The 18,085-nt window shown below is 43.1% G+C and overlaps 1 protein-coding gene across 2 annotated transcripts in view; it reads left to right on the forward strand.

Moving 5' to 3' along the window:
- The window catches only part of DOCK11 (dedicator of cytokinesis 11), a 525,243-nt gene that overhangs the window by 363,807 nt on the left and 143,351 nt on the right, over window positions 1-18,085 (forward strand). For both annotated transcript variants that reach the window (XM_073599152.1, XM_073599153.1), the window contains one exon: window positions 711-833. In XM_073599152.1, coding sequence (XP_073455253.1) covers window positions 711-833 — 123 coding nt within the window. The remainder of the gene's footprint in view (window positions 1-710; window positions 834-18,085) is intronic.

The following is an 18,085-nucleotide window of genomic DNA, read 5'->3' on the forward strand; positions in this document are numbered from 1 at the left end:
AAAAAGCACTAAAACTACATAGGTGTGAATCCAGCCTTACTGCATATACAGACTGATTTTACTGTTGTGGGTTTAGTAACACTTTAGGACCCAAGCTCCCGGGCTTGGCGCACATTTCTCATGTGGGTAGTGTAGGGATAGGTCACCCGTCTGACAGGGACAGTGATTAGCAACAGGGAGGAGTTCCAGACAAGTAGGGAAAGGACAGGGACACAGCATCCTTCCAGGAGACCTCCCTATTAGGGCACAGACCAGCCAGGCTGCATTCCACCCCTCAAGACAGACACTGTCAGCTCATCCAAGACCTGCTCTACTACACATTGCTGTTGCATTCTGTGAGTGTTCCTGGTCGGGTGACTTCCTGCTGGGCTTGTTGTGAATTTCCAAACTTTATCTTTAAATCAAGTGTTTACTGCCACCGCACCACACTGCACCTCCCCACAAACAGTTTATGTATGCATGCACACAGTTGCCCCTCTGATGTTCCTAAACCTAATGTTATACCTTGTAGAGCCCCTAAGGAACTTCAGTTTGCAAATCACAACCTCAGTTACTGAAGTTTTGCTAGGCCCAGTCGTCTCCTCCATAACTTTGATGTACAAATACTACTTCTAGATGTTATGCCAATACTAGTGCTATCCTATTAATAGTATGCTAGTTTTCACCTTGATAATTATTGTCAATAATGCCATCTTTGTCTATCTTTTTAGGAGGTGCTGGTGGAGCTGCTTGAGCAGTGTGTGGATGCCTTGTGGAAAGCAGAGCGATATGAACTAATTTCTGAGGTCTCAAAGCTGCTGATCCCAATTTATGAGAAACGGCGAGAGTTTGAGGTTTGTAAATACATATATGTATTGTTTTAAACAACCTATAATGAGAAACATAGAGGCTGCTATCCCTAACCTCACTCTGAAAATGCTGATTTAAGGCTACCATTTGGCTGAAATATCTTCTGAAGGAGCAGTTAACTGACCTGGAACATGAATGCAAAATAGAAAGAGTGAAATTAGAAATCCTCATCTACATACTGTATACTTTTATGTCCTTGGTTAGTGACTCAGAAAGTACTAAAGCCACTTAAAGCGGACCTTCAGTCATTTTTTCATCTTTCCATCTATTAATTCCTCTGCACTTGTTGTTTTAATTTGGAAAATACTTTAGATAGTAAAACATTTTTTTTTTTTCTGCCAGTAAATACCTTATACAGCCCACTTTTTGTTTCTTGTCTGGTAAAAAGCCTAGGCTTATGACATCATGCACAGCTCTTTCTCTCACTCTCGTGAGAGAGAGAGCTGTGCATGATGTCATAAGCCTAGGCTTATGAGGGCAATGAGAGCTGCAGAGTTGGAGGTGTGCCTTTGTGTGTCTGTGTAAGTCCAGAAAGTGAACATCTAGCAGCTTCAGCTGCCCACAGTTAAAATGGATGCAGCCAGACTCAGTGGAGGGAGATTTGTGCAGCAGTTTGGCAAGTACAGAATAACAGTATATATATAAAATAATATGCAAAGTGGTTGAAGGGAAACTTCAGAATGGCAAAGATGTTTTTATTACAAATTATGTGAGCAGACTTAAGTTCCTCTTTAATCAGAATGAAAGTCAGGCAGCTAGCATTTTCAGATGGAAAGGTCAGCAAAGGCAGCCTTCATACTTTTATCATTGCGTGTTTCCTTATAGTCTATTTGAAGCATTCATTGTGCCTTGAGAAAATGTTCAATTTTTGCTTGTTGTTGTGAAGAAACTGCATCTACAGAATGCAGCTTTGTCTATGGAGTGAAAAAATATAATAGTGTTCAGACCTTCCAGGCACAGCTGTACTGATTTATTGGAAACAAATCATACAAAGGATATACTGTACAGTATAAAGACATTTTACAAACATACGGGGAAATAATGAGTGACAATTACTGTTTGAATCTGTCGTTTAAAGAATCCAGTAACAGAAGCTGAAATTTATATATATAATTGAGTGGGGTAAAGGAGAGGCTCATTGCCCTTTTTTTTTATCTTACAAATCTGTTCAATCACTTTTTTGATTCAAACATCTATTGCGCTCGCAAACAACCATTGCGATCGCAGTCCACCCAGGTGTGTTAGCAAAGCAAATGAATATTTGCTTTGCTAACACAGAACCACCTCTCAGCCAATCAGGAGGCACGGATGTAGTACTGGTCACCTGATTGACTGAAGGCAGAGGCGATCCCATTGGCCATCTGGAACGGCAATAAGACGCGCATGGAGAACACAGGAGCTATCGCCACAGTTTGCCACCTGACCCTCTGCCTCACCCACCGCCAAGATGGGTTAAGTGCCGCGCAAACGGTGGGCGGGGGGGGGCACAGTGGCTGCGTATTATTGGCACAGAGGCTGCAATGGATGGGGCACAGTTGGCTGCATTTGCTGGGCATAGTGACTGCATATTATGGGCACCGATGCTGCAATTTATGGGCACAATTGGCTACATTTGCTGGGCACAGTGGCTGCATATTATGGGCACAGAGGCTGCATTTGATGGGACACAATTGGCTGCATTTGCTGGGCACAGTGGCTGCATATTATGGGCACAGAGGCTGCAATTGATGGTGTACAATTGGCTGCATATGATGGGCACAGTGGCTGCATATGATGGGCACAGTTGACTGCATATGATGGGCACAGTTGACTGCATATGATGGGCACAGTTGACTGCATGTGATGGGCATAGTTGGCTGCATATGATGGGCACAGTTGGCTGCATGTTATTGGCACAGTTAGCTGCATTTGCTGGGCATAGTGACTGCATATTATGGGCACTAAGGCTGCAATTGATGAGCACAGTTGACTGCATTTGCTGGGCACAGAGGCTGCAATTGATGGGGCCCAGTTGGCTGAATTTGATGGGCACAGAGGCTGCATTTGCTGGACACAGTTGGCTGCATATGATGGCCACAGAGGCTGCATATGATGGGCACAGTTGGTTGCATATGATGGGCACAGTTGGCTGCATATGATGGGCACAGTTTACTGCATTTGCTGGGCACAGTGGCTGCATATGATGGGCACAGTGGCTGCATATGATGGGCACAGTGACTGCATATGATGGGCACAGTTGGCTGCATTTGTTGGGCACAGTTGGCTGCATATGATGGCACAGTTGGCTGCATATGATGGGCACAGTGGCTCAGTGGCTGCATTTCATGGCATAGTGGCTGCAATTGATGGCACAGTGGCTGCAATTGATGTTTTTGTTTCAGTATTTTTAAGAATTTTTCCTTTCGTTTGCGCCCCCCCCCCCCCCAAAAAAAAATAAAAATTTGAGCACCGGTTCCCTAACCCTCCTGTGTAACCTCACAGATTTAGCAAATCTCCTTTGAGCCCTTTTGTGTCTTCTGGACCAAGGTGTCATTGCCCTAGTTTCTGCGTCAGAAGGTTTCAAGGATTTTACTGCAACCTGTTACATAGTAACATAGTTTATACTATAAGGCTGAAAAAAGACACAGGTCCATTCATCCCGTATGTGTATGTATGTGTGATTTTTATTCTCTACACATTTCCATAGCTCTGTGTATTCTGCTTTCTGGGGACCACATCTAAAAAAATTTTGAAGTTGTCGACACTCTCAGCTAATACCACTTCCTGGGGGAGTGGGCTCCACATTTTTACTGCATCAACAGTAAACAACTCTTTACACAAAATTCGTAAATTCAAAAAATCGTAAATTCATTAAAGCGGAAATTCATAAATGTATAAATTCAAAAATCCGAAAATTCAAAACGACGAAAATCTGAAAATAATAACAAAAATTCAAAAACCCAAAAATTCGAAAATCCGAAATAATAACTAACTGATAACTATTACTAACTATTAAATGATAGGTATTGGAATTTCCTTTCAAATTTGGCTGTTAGTGAACGTAACAAATACGAATTTATCCAAAGTTATGAATTATCCGAAATAACGAATTCTGCATCTAAACGAATGGAACGTAACAAATTACTAATTATTATTATTAATTTGTTACATTCCATTCATTTAGATGCGACAGTCATTATTTTGGATAGTTCGTAACTTTGGATACATTTGTATTCGTTACGTTCATAAACAGCCAAATTTGAAAGGAAATTCCAATGCCTATAATTTAATAGTTAATATTAAGAAGTTATTATTTCAGATTTGCAAATTTTTGAATTTACGAGTTTACAGGTTTCCGAATTTTCTAATTTACGAATTTTCTAATTTACGAATACTGCATCTAAACTAATGGAACATAAAAAATTTTAATTTTTCCGAAGTTACGAATTTATTCGAAATAACAAATTCAATCATAACGAATGACCTGAAAAACTAACAAATCTTTCAGCAGTGCACATGTCTAGCAAAATGTAATCATATCCCCTCTTAAAGAGGTTATAAACCTCCAAAAAAAAAAATCCAAGTAAAAAAAACCTGCAGGACAAAGGCATAATGAGCTAGTGTGCATCACATACTAGCTCATTATGAAATACCTTAGAACGATGCCCTGAATCGGCGCCGGCACACCGCTGACAGGGCTGACATCTTTCCCGGAGCTACTTTTGTGTTTGCGGGCTCCAGGGCTGTAATTGGCCGGAGCCACAGTGACGTCACTTCTGCGCACGCACGTGGGAGCCACCGGCCACAGCACGGGCCCTGAAGATACGGCACGAGCGGGCCATTTCTCCAGTGTGCATGCGCCTGATGACATCGGCGTCAGCGTTTATAGTAAATATCTCCTAAATGGTGCAAGTTTAGGAGATATTTACAGTACCTACGGTAAGCCTCATTATGGGCTTACCTGTAGGTAAAATTAAAGCGGAAGACTTTACTTCCTCTTTAAGCACCTCTTCTCCAGAGTGAATCAGGTAGGTTTGTCTCTAGGTACAGGGATGCTCTCGTGGAAGCCATGGATTCTCTGGTGACTCTGTGGGACTTAAACACCCTGCTATATACATTTCCTTCCCTGAAACATTTTTGTCTGCTTCGTTGGATCAATGTAGAGGACATGATGGTGATCGCTCTGGACTGTCTCACTGCCATTATTTGTTTCCATAGTACAGAGGGGACAGTTAGGAAGTACACACTGCATCATTCATTGCATTGATGCTGGTAGACAGCCTGCTCACTTCATAGAATAAAGGATGATATTGATCCAGGGGAGGGTGGACTGTGATGTAAAAGGGGGACCTCTGATGTGATGGGAGAACATTAATGTGAAGGGGGACATCATCATCCAGTGCAGATGTAAAACTTTTGTAACTGCACCCTCAGATCTAACAGGCTAGATCTGGCCCTGGATGAGACCCAGGACTACCTTCTTGGTTAAGGTAGTGTCTGCCTTTTACATCAGTTGGGACATTGTTTTTCCGTCCTTTTGCCCAGTTGCAGGAAACCAAATGGAAATTTCTATCCATTGTCTGGATGTGGACCAGGCTGTGAGAGGCTATCTCTTAGCCACTGCGTCTTTTAGGAAGACTGATTCCCTTTTTTCACCCCAGATGGAACCTGTAAGGGTGTTCCAATTTCTTTATTCCACTATCTCTAAGTGGCTCAAGCAGACCACGATCCATGCTTATGTTAGCGTTTGTTTGCTCAATATACAGGAAAGATAACAGTATTTTTTTAAATCCTTTTCTTGGAGTCCATTGATGGGCAACAGTTCTACCCCTCTCTATGATCATGCTCTTGGTACTGCCTTGATACAAAACTGAGGCATGTTGGTAGTGGGAGGGGTTAATTTGGGCTGGCCTACAGTTTTTTTGTTTGCCAGTGTCTAATCCTCCTGTAGGCAGCAGTATAACTCAAAATTTAAGGGCTTCTTCTGTTCATCAATGGACTCTTGAAAAGGAATTGTATGGTAAGTACAAAAATATATTTTTTTTTAAATGCTTTAAAAAATGTAAACCTGCAGACATGGCCTTTTTAAGCTGCGATCATTTGCAAAAAATAAACATAAAGTGCAAGCAAAATAGCTGAACTCCATGGCCTACAGCTGGTGGATCTAGAAATTCCTATTTTGTTTAATTGCTTCAGATTCATTCCAGTTTAATCCATCACAACTCACATGTGAAGAATAAACATGCAAAATGCTTCTCAACTCTTATGTGCTGCCATTACGCCTCCACTTAGCTTCAATTACCTACTGTAAATATTAGAAATAAATAACTGTATTCATACAGAGGGACTGATATTTAAACAAAGATAATGTCTCTGTTTACAGGAATCAGACAACAGCTTCCATTTTTCTACAGAAATTATTTGCTTAGGTTTGTACAAACAAGGATAGGGCATGTGGTGGAAGATATTTTTTAGAACACAGGTCATAATCTAACTGTATATAATAATTTCATCTGTATCAATTCTTATCCCCAATCAGTGTACAGTACTTTACCTTTTAGATATACTCTGCTGACAGGAATCTTGATATGTCAAGCATTAAATCCTGTCTGAGTAATGGTTCCCACAGGATGTCTCTGTGACAGACCAAGAAGAGATCAATGCGTGTGTATAATTTGTGTGGGGAAGAAAAGGAAGTGTAGTCACATGTGTGTCTAAATTTTGTGGACACCATTAGTTGTATGTGTCATGTAACAGGTAAATGATAAGTTTGCAGGATGCTTTGGACAGACAGGAAGTACTGGAGGAGGCGTCTATCTTTGGTTTCACAGGAAGGATCAAACCCCTCCAGTATAGGTTTTCCCTCTGCAAAGGAATACAGTGATTCTAAGATTGTATTAAGGAAGTGGTCTTAATAAATTTGGGCTCAGTGATTTTTTTTTTTTAATACACGACTGCATTAAAACATGTTTTCTATGCTTACTAGAAAAGAAAGAAGACAGAAAGACCCTTTCTACATATTTTTGTTATTTTTATTTTTTTCATGCAGTTTTGCTTTAAAAGACTAGTAAAGGTAAAATGAAAGCAACCCTGCCATTAAAACAATATATGTCAAATAGCCATATCTATAAAAAAAAGACTGTAAATATGTAACTTTGCCACTGTCCTCATAGCTGTACTCTTCTTTGTTCACAAGACCTCCTGCTGACCTTTATGTCCCAACTGCATCCTGTGAAGAATAGAAGTTAGCACGAGGAACTAGTGAGAGCAGCAGGTAACCAGGGAGATTGACAATCCCACAGATATTTGTTTCCCTGTAGATTTCAGAGAAAGGTAGAGGAAGGTTTGTTGTGAACAGAGCAAAGTTTGGAGTAACAATAATGAACACACTGCCTCAAAAGCTCTCCTCTTGCCTCCAATCCCTGTCAGGTGCCTGCTCACGAGCTCATCCCTGCTTTGAAAATCTGCCAGTCAAAAAGAAATGAACAGGCCGCACACTGATGACATCTTCAATCTGTAACAAACTTTAAAACACCAAAAAGATAGTTCACAGTGTATAGTCTTGCCTGTCTACCTTCAGCTCCAATTGCGGTTTGCCCTCCAGAGGGCTAGACTAGAGGCACAGACATTTGTCAGTGTTTGTCTTTTTTTTGTAATAATAGTCACTTAAATGTTTCAATTATTTAAAAGAGCTAGTGATGTTCACAACTTTGTACAGGTTTGCATGGTGTTTGGAAACTCGAAAACTTGACATTTATGTTACATTGTTATTCATTTTTAAAGCAAAGGCTCTTTGGCAAGTAATTTCTAGTTCTTGTTTAGCATAGATGTTAGAAGTTTTACACATGCTTCTCCAGTGCCTCTTGCTGCCTCCTGACAGCTAATCGCTTATCTGCTATCACACCCTCATCCAGCATGTCGTTTGTCGGGCAATACCCTGCCTCTGGCAGCAATGCACCCTCTGCTTTCACAAGACAGTGGTGGGCAGTATCCTTATTGCTACACAGCAGCTAGGCTCCACCTCCTCTGCCCTTGCTGATCTTCGTATCTTAGGCACTCTATTTGAACAGTACAAGCCAAAACCTTGGGGTTTTGATGTGGCAAAGTGAAGATCTGTTTCTTTTCTGACATCCCTTTGGACATTCCTGATGGCAACAGTCCTGTCCAGACCTTTTCTCAAAATTGGAACAAAGCCAAAGCTAATTTGTCTTCTAGTTCGGCCCCCCCCCCCCCCGAAACAGTTTGCCAATCACTATCTCTCCCAGGCCATTTTAAGGATGGGGATCATGTCTAGCTCTCTATGAGATATCTAAACCTCATGGATTCAGTGCAAAAGCTTGTTCCCAGATTTATCAGCCCCCACGGTATTGTTCAGCAGAGCGGCCGGTTTGCTTCAGAAAATTACTTCCTGGTTCCATGAAACCTCTAACATCTTTCATATCTCCCTTTTGAAACCAGTTCATCAAGAGAACATTTTCTCCTCACATTTACCACTGATTGTCAACAAATTGAGCGTGTTTTGGACTCCTGAAGATTCAGTAATTCAATCTATTATTTTGATCGTTAGAAGGGCTTTGGCCCAGAGAAAAATTCCTGGCTCCTCCATGCAGACTGACTAAAAAACAACGTTCATCGACTTCATCTTGACAAGCCAGGTTCAGAGGATCCTGGGGGATGCGGTGCAATAGCAGATGTTTATAAGTGGTATGCAGCATGATGAGTACACATGCAGGTCACCCTGGCAGATGACACAGGCTCATCTGAGGTGCAGGGTCTAAGCTCCTGATGGTGGAGATGGATTTTGCTGCATGCTAGTAAAAGGTTGTGGTCCTAAGGATCGCCCCACTAGGAGGTGAGCAAGATGGGGTCAAAACGCAGATATAGCAGGTAGGGATAAAGCAGAAGCATAGTCAGTAAACAAGATCGGTATCAAGTGGTTGCAGGTTGGGATCCAGCAGGAGTGTATTGGAGCAACAAACCAAAGGTTGATAATGAATGCTAGTGGAGATAAGGACAGCTGCAGGTATGCAAAAGAGCAAGATAACGACTGGAGAGAGCACAATAATCTGGAAAACAGAAAGTGCTGAGATATGGCTTAAATCAGGAAGTTCATGGGAGGAACAAAGTTCAAGGTTCACCAGAAACAAGAGACAATGCAAGGATTGTCCTAAGAGATCAGACAGGGAGCTGTCCAGCATCTCAGGTGGCACAACGAGAAGAGCCACAGCCAGACACTACAGAAATTGCATGTTCAGATGCAGACCCTGACAGTATCCGTCTCCTTCCAAGACGGGCCCTGGACATCTTAGGACCAGGTTTGTAAAGAAAACCTCTTATGGACCTAATTTGTCAATCTGGGAGCATGAACATTCTACTCAGATTTCCAAGAATTTTCCTCTGGTCCATGACCTATTCTTCATCCTGAACCTCAACAGGTGGAGTAGGTGGAAGAATTCTTCCCAAAAAAGGATTTTTATGAAATGGTTTGAGTAGGGATACGTGAAAAACTGGGTTCATATTGTCATCTTCATACTGTCAGGAATCTTTAAGCAAAAGGTGACCATGTTGATTTGAACACAGATCTGGAAAAGTCCCACAAACTTTTGACCCAACTTAGCAGATGGAACATGAACCTTCAAATTTTTGGGAAATAGTCAAACTTTGCCACCCACATGAAAACAAGGGAGTGATCTGTGATGTCTGTCAGCAGCCGTCTTGTATATTCCTGAGCCTCCTCAATCAATTTCTTCTGAATTTCCCGTAATGTAGTTAATTTGTTGGTAACAGCAGAAATGGGAGTGGAGATCAGGAACAAAAATTGGATGGTACCCAGTAGTTGAGAAAAAAGAACTTTGAGAAGTGAAGCTGTTTTAAATTGTTATAGGTGAACTCCAAAGTTTGATCCTCTCAGTCTGGCCATTAGACTGAGGATGAAAAACAGAGGACAGATAAATTGTTACAATAGTAATGGAGTATAGGCGCAAATTACATGATCTTTTGGATAAGTAAAAAACAGTCCATATAGGAAAGTCCATGAGTAAAAGATGAATAGGGTCCATCCAGGAATTAAGGTAAAATCACAGGAGCACAGGGATTTCAGCAACTTTGGGCAAGCCTCTTGTGGTTGTAGAAGCAATCTCCAGAGAATACATGCAAAGGAAGGCTAACACAGAAGCGCCTCTAAGTGTAGACTTTAAAGCGAGCTCCACCCAAAAGGGGAAACTCTTTCTTGTTTGCCTTTCTTCCCCCTCCCTCTGCTGCCACATTTGGCACCTTTTGAGGGGAAGCGGGTACCTGGTTTTGACATGTACTGGCTCCTACTTTCCGTCTCAGAGCCTGGAGGTTTGGCCCCTCCTCCTTCCCCTGCAGCCTTCTGGGACACTTCACAAGTCCCAGAAGACTGTGGCCCATTCACATGTTAAGGATTAAAAGCAGGCACATCAGAAGTCCATGTCCTGTTTGTGTGTCAGCTGCCGCTCAGTCTGCCACTGGACGAGTGGCAGATTGAGCGTCAGCTGCCACACAAACAGCATGAGGGACTGATCCCACCAAAGATGGACTTATGATGTGCCTGTTTTTAATCCTGTGAGTTTCTTTGAAATGTGAGTTCCTTTGACACTTTTCTTTTTTAACCACTTCAATACCAGGCACTTATGCACCTTCCCGCCCAGACCAATTTTCAGCTTTCAGCGCTCTCACACTTTAAATGACAATTACTCAGTCATGCTACACTGTATCCAAACAAAATTTTTATCATTTTCTTCTCACAAATAGAGCTTTCTTTTGGTGGTATTTAACCACTAAGCCACCGCCCACCGTCATATGACGGCTGGACGAGGCTTCTGTTATTCTGGGAGGACGTCATATGATGTCCTCGCCCTCCCGAGCCACTAGGGGGCGCGCGCGCGCCCACCGTGTCACTCGGGACCCGGTGCGCGTGCCCGGCGGCCGCGATGTCCGCTGGGCACCCGCGATTGCCGGGTAACACAGCAGGAGCGTGGATCTGTGCATGTAAACACAGATCCACGTCCTGTCAGAGAGGAGAGGAGACCGATGGCGTGTCCCTTGTACATAGGGACAGCGATCGGTCACCTCCCCCAGTCAGTCCCCTCCCCCCACAGTTAGGTAATACATTAACCCCTCGAGCGCCCCCTAGTGTTAACCCCTTCCCTGCCAGTCACATTTACACAGTAATCAATGCAATTTTATAGCATTGATCGCTGTATAAATGTGAATGGTCCCAAAAATGTGTCAAAAGTGTCCGATGTGTCCGCCGCAATATCGCAGTCACAATAAAAATTGCAGATCGCCGCCATTACTAGTAAAAAATAAATAAATAATAAAAATGCTATAAATCTATCCCGTATTTTGTAGACGCTATAACTTTTGCGCAAACCAATCAATATACGCTTATCGCAATTTTTTTTTACCAAAAATATGTAGAAGAATACGTATCGGCCTAAACTGAGGAAAAAATTTGTTAAAAAAAAAAAAAAAATTGGATATTTATTATAGCAAAAAGTAAAAAATATTGTGTTTTTTCAAAATTGTCCCTCTTCTTTTGTTTATAGCGCAAGAAATAAAAACCGCAGAGGTGATCAAATACCACCAAAAGAAAGCTCTATTTGTGGGAAAAAAATGATAAAAATTTAATCAAGGTGCAGTGTAACACGACCGCGCAATTGTCATTCAAAGTGCGACAGCGCTGAAAACTGAAAAATGGCTTGGGCAGGAAGGGGGTGTATGTGCCCTGTATTGAGGTGGTTAATCACCGCTGGGTTTGTAAAATTTTGCAAATAAGTAATTTTTCTTCATAAATTTGTGGCAAAATTTATACTGCTACATATCTTTGGTAAAAATAATCCAAATTAATGTATATTATTTGGTCTTTGTGAAAGTTATAGAGTCTATAAACTATGGTGCCAATCACTGAAAATTGATCACATCTGATCACACCTGATGTACTGAAGGCCTATCTCATTTCTTGAGACACTAATGCTCCGTACACACGGTCGGACATTGATCGGACATTCCGACAACAAAATCCTAGGATTTTTTCCGACGGATGTTGGTTCAAACTTGTCTTGCATACACACGGTCACACAAAGTTGTCGGAAAATCCGATCGTTCTGAACGCGGTGACGTAAAACACGTATGTCGGGACTCTAAACGGGGCAGTAGCCAATAGCTTTCATCTCTTTATTTATTCTGAGCATGCATGAGGATTTGTGCACACACGATCGGAAATTCCGACAACGGAATAGCCTGCTCTCAAACTTTGTGTGTTGGAAAATCCGATGGAAAATGTGTGATGGAGCCTACACACGTTGGGAATTTCCGACAACAAGGTCCTATCACACATTTCCGACCGTGTGTATGGGGCATAAGAAGCCAGGAAAGTACAAATACCCCCCAAATGACCCATTTTTGGAAAGTCCAAGGTATTTACTAAGAGGCATGGTGAGTTTTTTGAAGTTGTAATTTTTTCACACAATTCTTGGGAAAATTAAGATTTTTTTTTTTTTACACAAATTCATATTAACAGGTTATTTGTCTCACACAGCATATGCATAATTGCAACTGCACCCCAAAATACATTCTGCTACTCCTCCCGAGTATGGCGATACCACACGTGTGAGACTTTTACACAGCCTGGCCATATACAAAGGCCCAACATTGAAGTAGCACTTTCAGGCGTTCCACAAGCATAAATTGCACATCTCTTTTCTCAACCACATATTACAGTTTTGAAGGCCATGGAGCACCAGGGCAATGGAATTGTCCACAAAATAACCCCATTTTGGAAAGCACACACCCCAACGTATAATCTATGAGGCTTAATGAGTCTTTTGAACGGTTCATTTTTTTCCAGAAGGTTTTGAAAAATGTGGAAAAAATGAAAATGCACTTTTTTTTTACACAAAGTTGTCCATTTTTAAGATATTTCTAACACATAGCATGTACATAGCAAAAATGACACCCCACAATGAATTCCGCTACTCCTCCTGAGTATGGCGATACCACATGTTTGAGACTTTTACACAGCCTGGCCACATACAGAGGCCCAATAGTGAAGTAGCACCTCCAGGCATTCTAGCAGCATTAATTACACATATCATTTTCTGACTACCGATCACATTTTTGAAGGCCCTTCATATTTCTAACACATAGCAGGTACATACCAAATAACAAAAGATTACCTGTGGTTTTAGAAGTGCAGTGGTCCACAGAGGAGAGCATCGGTCCAGGCAGCAGGCAGGAATGAGGTCAGCGACAGCAAAAGCAATCATCCAGGCAGCAGGCAGGAATACTGTCCATAGTTCAGTAGATACTGTCAGCACAGCCAGAGCACAGCCAAAGTACAGCCAGAGCACAGCCAAAGCACAGCCAAAGCACAGCCAAAGTACAGGTCCAGGTAGCAGGCAGAGGTGTCCTGGCAGAAATACTGTCCAAAGTCAGTAGAGGCAGCAGGCAGATATATGTTCAACACAGCCAAAGTATTGGTCCAAGCAGCAGGAAGAAACATGGTCCATAATGTTATGGGTCATTACAGGCAGCAATATGGTCAACACAGCCAAAGTATTGGTCCAGGCAGTAGGAAGGACCACCAAGCTTAGGGCCAGGGGGACAGGGGTAGAGGCTTCTCCCACCCAAATCGCTTTGAAGCCTCCGGGCAACCAGACCCTGTTCTAGGAGCATAGAAAACAAATAACTGGTTTTCTCTACTCAGAGCGCTATTCTGAAGCCCCTCACATATGTGAGACCCCTGTGTACTGAAGTAGATGGCCAAAAGATCAGTCCAAGTGGCAGGCAAAAACATGGTCGATTAACAGGCCAAGGTCGGTGCACGTGAAAGTCAGAAACATGGTTTAAATCGGCAGGCAGAGGCATCGTCGGTAAACAGGCTGAGGTTGGTGCACGTGGAAGTCAGAAACGTGGTTTAAATCGGCAAGCAAAGACATCGTCGGTAAACAGGCCAGGGTCAGTTAATTAACATGGTAGCAGGCAAATGGGGAAATGGCAGTCTGTTAATAATAAGGGGAACTAATATTGGATGGATGTATGATAATTTTTGAAGCAATAATAGCTGGCATCTCTTCTTACTCCTCCTCTTCTGCATACACGGCATTTCTTTTGGCGTCTTCTTCCAGATTCTGTGGGGGGAATGTGATAGGGAAAGTGTTGCTCGTGAAGTCGACACGCTATCAGAACAAATGCTTACTGGGGCGGGACCTTGTTGGTAAATGAGGGCAGTGACGATATCTTCAATATACTTCAGGTAGGTGATTTGTTGGTTTTGAGTTGCTTTTTGGTAGCAGACAAACTAATTAAAAAGGGCCATGTGAAACAGGTGAAACGCATCTTTCTTATACCAATAACGGGACTTTCTGGTCGATAAATAGGGCTATAGCATCTGATCGTTTAAATCCACCCCCCCATGTACATATTATAATCGTGGACACATTCGTGCTTTACAATGGGGCCACCTCTTCTTTGGGTCTCCACCACGGTATCATTGTGGATGGTAGAGAGGATGTGGGCATCTTTCTTGTCCCTCCACTTCATGGCCAACACCTCCTCATTCCTCATGAATGCCGATTCTCCGTTTTGCAATTTTTTGGTCAACAAATTTTGTGGGAATCCCTTCCGTTTTTTTTTTAAAGTACCGCAGGCCGGGGTTTTTTTACTATAAAGGTGACAAAAAAGGGGCGGGCTGGTATAATAGTTGTCGACATATAAATGGTATCTTTTGTCGGACAGGGGGTATGCCAGCTCCCAGACAATTTTACCACTGGTTCCAATATATGTGGGGCAATCATGGCACTGGAGATGGGAGTCTTTGCCTTCGTAGATCCGGAATGTGAAGACATATCCAGTGGCTCGATCGCATAATTTATTTAATTTCACCCCATACCTGGATCTCTTGCTTGGTATATACTGCTTGAAGTGCAGTCGGCCAGTGAAATGTATGAGGGACTTGTCCACACAAATTTTTTGGTCTGGGATAAAAACGTCTCTAAATCGCTGGGAAAAGGAATTGATTAAGGGGCATATATTGTACAATTTATCATGGTTGGAATGATCTTGGGGAGGGCACTGTGAATTGTCATTGAAGTGGAGAAAACGCATAATCATGTCGTATCTTGTCCTGGACATGACAGCGGAATATATGGGCATGTGGTGGATGGGGTTGGTAGACCAATATGCATGGACTTCGTTCTTTTTTGTAAGCCCCATATTGAACGTAAGGCCCAAAAATAATTTAAATTCGTCCAGTGTTAGACGTCGCCACTGGAACATGCGGGCATAGGAAGAATTGGGGTTGGCAGCAATAAATTGGGATGCATACAGGTTAATTTGATCCACCATATTCTGCAGCAAATCTTGTGGGAAAAATAAAGAAAAATAATCAAATTGAGAAAAATTTGTAGTGTCGGGCTGCACACCTGGCTGTGCAGTGAAAGGGGGGATGATAGCGGATCCTGAGTTGGCAGGCAACCATAAGGGGTTTGCCAGGGCATCGGGAAGGTAGGACTGGGGCTGGGTTCTTCGGGTTGGGCGTGTGATTCCAGTGCTTGTACTGGGCTCCTCTTCCTGGGGTCTTGCGCTGCTGGTGGTGGGCAGATCTCCTGATCTTGGTCCTGATCTTGGTCCTGATCTCATTCTTTTGGGAGGGACGGTTTCCTCCGAGGAATCGGACTCCGATCCACTATCCTCCACTGGCTCGTATTCTGAATCAGAATTGGATGATGGGAGCTCCCCGCTGCTCTCATCATCCGACATGGTAAGAAGGGCATATGCCTCCCCAGGTGTGTAAACCCTTTGCGACATTATTGGTAGTGCTTTTTGGCAGGCTGGTACTAATGGTACTGCTGGCGGTAGTGGTGGTACCGATGTGGTATTAGTGGCGGACCTGTGTGGCAGTACCGATTACGGTACAGGTGGTGGTACGGGTGGTGGTGGTACCGATCGTGGTACAGGTAGCGGTACGTACGTGTGGTGGTGGCGGTACCAATGGCGGTACGGGTGGCAGTACTGGTAGCAGGCCTGATGGCGGAACTGGCGGTGGTACCGATGGCAGTACTGGTAGCCTGTGTGGCGGTACCAATTGCGGTACTGATGGCGGTGGGCCTGATGGCGGTACCGATAGTGGGCCTGATGGCAGGACTGACTGTGGTACCGATGGCGGTACTGGTAGCCTGTGTGTCGGTACCAATGGCGGTACTGATAGCAGTGGGCCTGTAACAGATGATTGACAGATGGGCTGATTGATTGGGTGACTGACAGATGGGCTGATTGGCTGGGCTGATTGATCAGATGGGCTGACTGACAGATGGGCTGACTGACAGGTGGGCTGACTGACAGATGGGCTGATTGACAGATGGGCTGGGCTGTGTGACAGGTCCTCTTTATTGGGGGGGGGGGCGTGTTGTGCACAGTATACAGTATATATAGACAGAACACTACACTGATATCTCAATTACTGATCCCTGCTCTCTCCTCACACGATCGGTGTGTGAGGAGAGAGCAGAGATCAGATGGTAACTGCTCCTCTGTTTACATTTGTGACCAGCTGTGATTGGACACATCCGGTCACATGGTAAACAGCCAATTTCATTGGCTGTTTACCTTGATCGGGGAAACGCTGTGTCCAAGGGACACCCGCCTTCCTCGATCCCTGCCCTGCACTCCTCCGGCGGAGCGCACAGTGTGCGCCGCCGAGTTTGTTATGACATGTGATCGGCTGTGATGTTGACACAGCCGATCACGTGGTAAACGGACAAAATCACTGGCTGTTTACCGTGATCGGGGAAGCGCTGTGTCCGAGGGACACATGCCGGCCCCGATCGCCGCGCTGCGCGCCCCCGCGGGCGTGCGCTAGGGGGTTATCCTGCTGGACGTCATATGACGCCCAGTCAGGATAACACAACCACCGCCCGGCCGTCATCTGCTATGGGCCGGGCGGGAAGTGGTTAATAAATAACTTAAAGTCTACATGTAGAGGCGCTTCTGTTTTTCCCTTCCAGATAAATTGCTACACCTAAAACTGAGCAAAAGCTTTTTCAAAATTTAGAAGTAAGCTGTACTCTTCTATCAAACACCACATCATCAGGAATTCCATGTACAGTAGTTTAAAGACTTCCCGAACTATAAACTCCACAGTTTGTTCATTGGAGAGTACCCCTTTAACAGGTAAAAAATGGGCCATCTTATTGAGACGGTTGAGGACTACTAAGATAGTGGTCATCTCTTTCAAGGGAGGAAGATCAACCACAAAGTCCATTGAAATTGACCCCTAAGGTCTTGATGAAACAGAGAGTAAGCCCCCCAAAAAAGATTTGGGTATCTTACTGTGTGCACAGGTCATACATGAGGTCACATAGTTCTTTCTACATACATCTTTGTTTCAACTAGGCCACCAAAAATAATGTGATAAAAGCTCTTCCATCTTAGAAACCCCAAAATGCCTAGCAAGTTTAGAGTCATGCACCAACCTGGCAGTTTCTATCCAAACCAATTCAGGTACATATAAACTTTGTGCTTGAGTCCAAAAGCCTTTCTTGTACACAAGGTTAATATCCTTAGGAGGATGATTGAGAAGTGGGTCATTCTCATACCCCTCTTTGAGGAGACTCAAGAATGTTTTGGAATTTGCTTCCCCTAAGAAGTTCTTTTGAGGCAGGATTGTACATTCACGGAAAGGCTCAGACAAACATCCATGATAAGGCATCAGCCTTATCGTTCCTTTTTTTATCAGAAATTTTTTTTATTGTGTCACAAGGTCAGATGTACAAAAAAGACAGCACAAAAGAAGATTCTGTATATATATATATATATATATGTATGTATATTCAGTATATACTGTAAAAGCAGTATACTATACAAAAGATAGTACATAATAAAAAACACCAAGAATTACCATTTCCACATACAAAAGAAAGCACTTTTAACTAACATACCCCATCTTGGATCTTATAACCGTATATGCCCAAGGAGAGCAAACGACTGAGTGGCAAACGCAACCATGGTTATACTGTATAAGCAAAAGTAATGTAAGTGAACTAGCTGCCTTCCAACGGGAAGATGAACAAACTAAAAATTATACCGTAAGATTGACCCTTGGGTCTTCACCAATTATGTCTGTAAGTTGTCCAGTGATACAAGAGACAAAGAACCATCCTTGAAACATTAGTTAGACCAGAAGCCCGTAAAATGTAGACCATGAAGATATCGAATAGTTATAGTTTTAGAGACA

The sequence above is a fragment of the Aquarana catesbeiana genome, linkage group LG09 (assembly GCF_042186555.1).
Source record: "Aquarana catesbeiana isolate 2022-GZ linkage group LG09, ASM4218655v1, whole genome shotgun sequence".
Classification (NCBI taxonomy): Eukaryota; Metazoa; Chordata; class Amphibia; order Anura; family Ranidae; genus Aquarana; species Aquarana catesbeiana.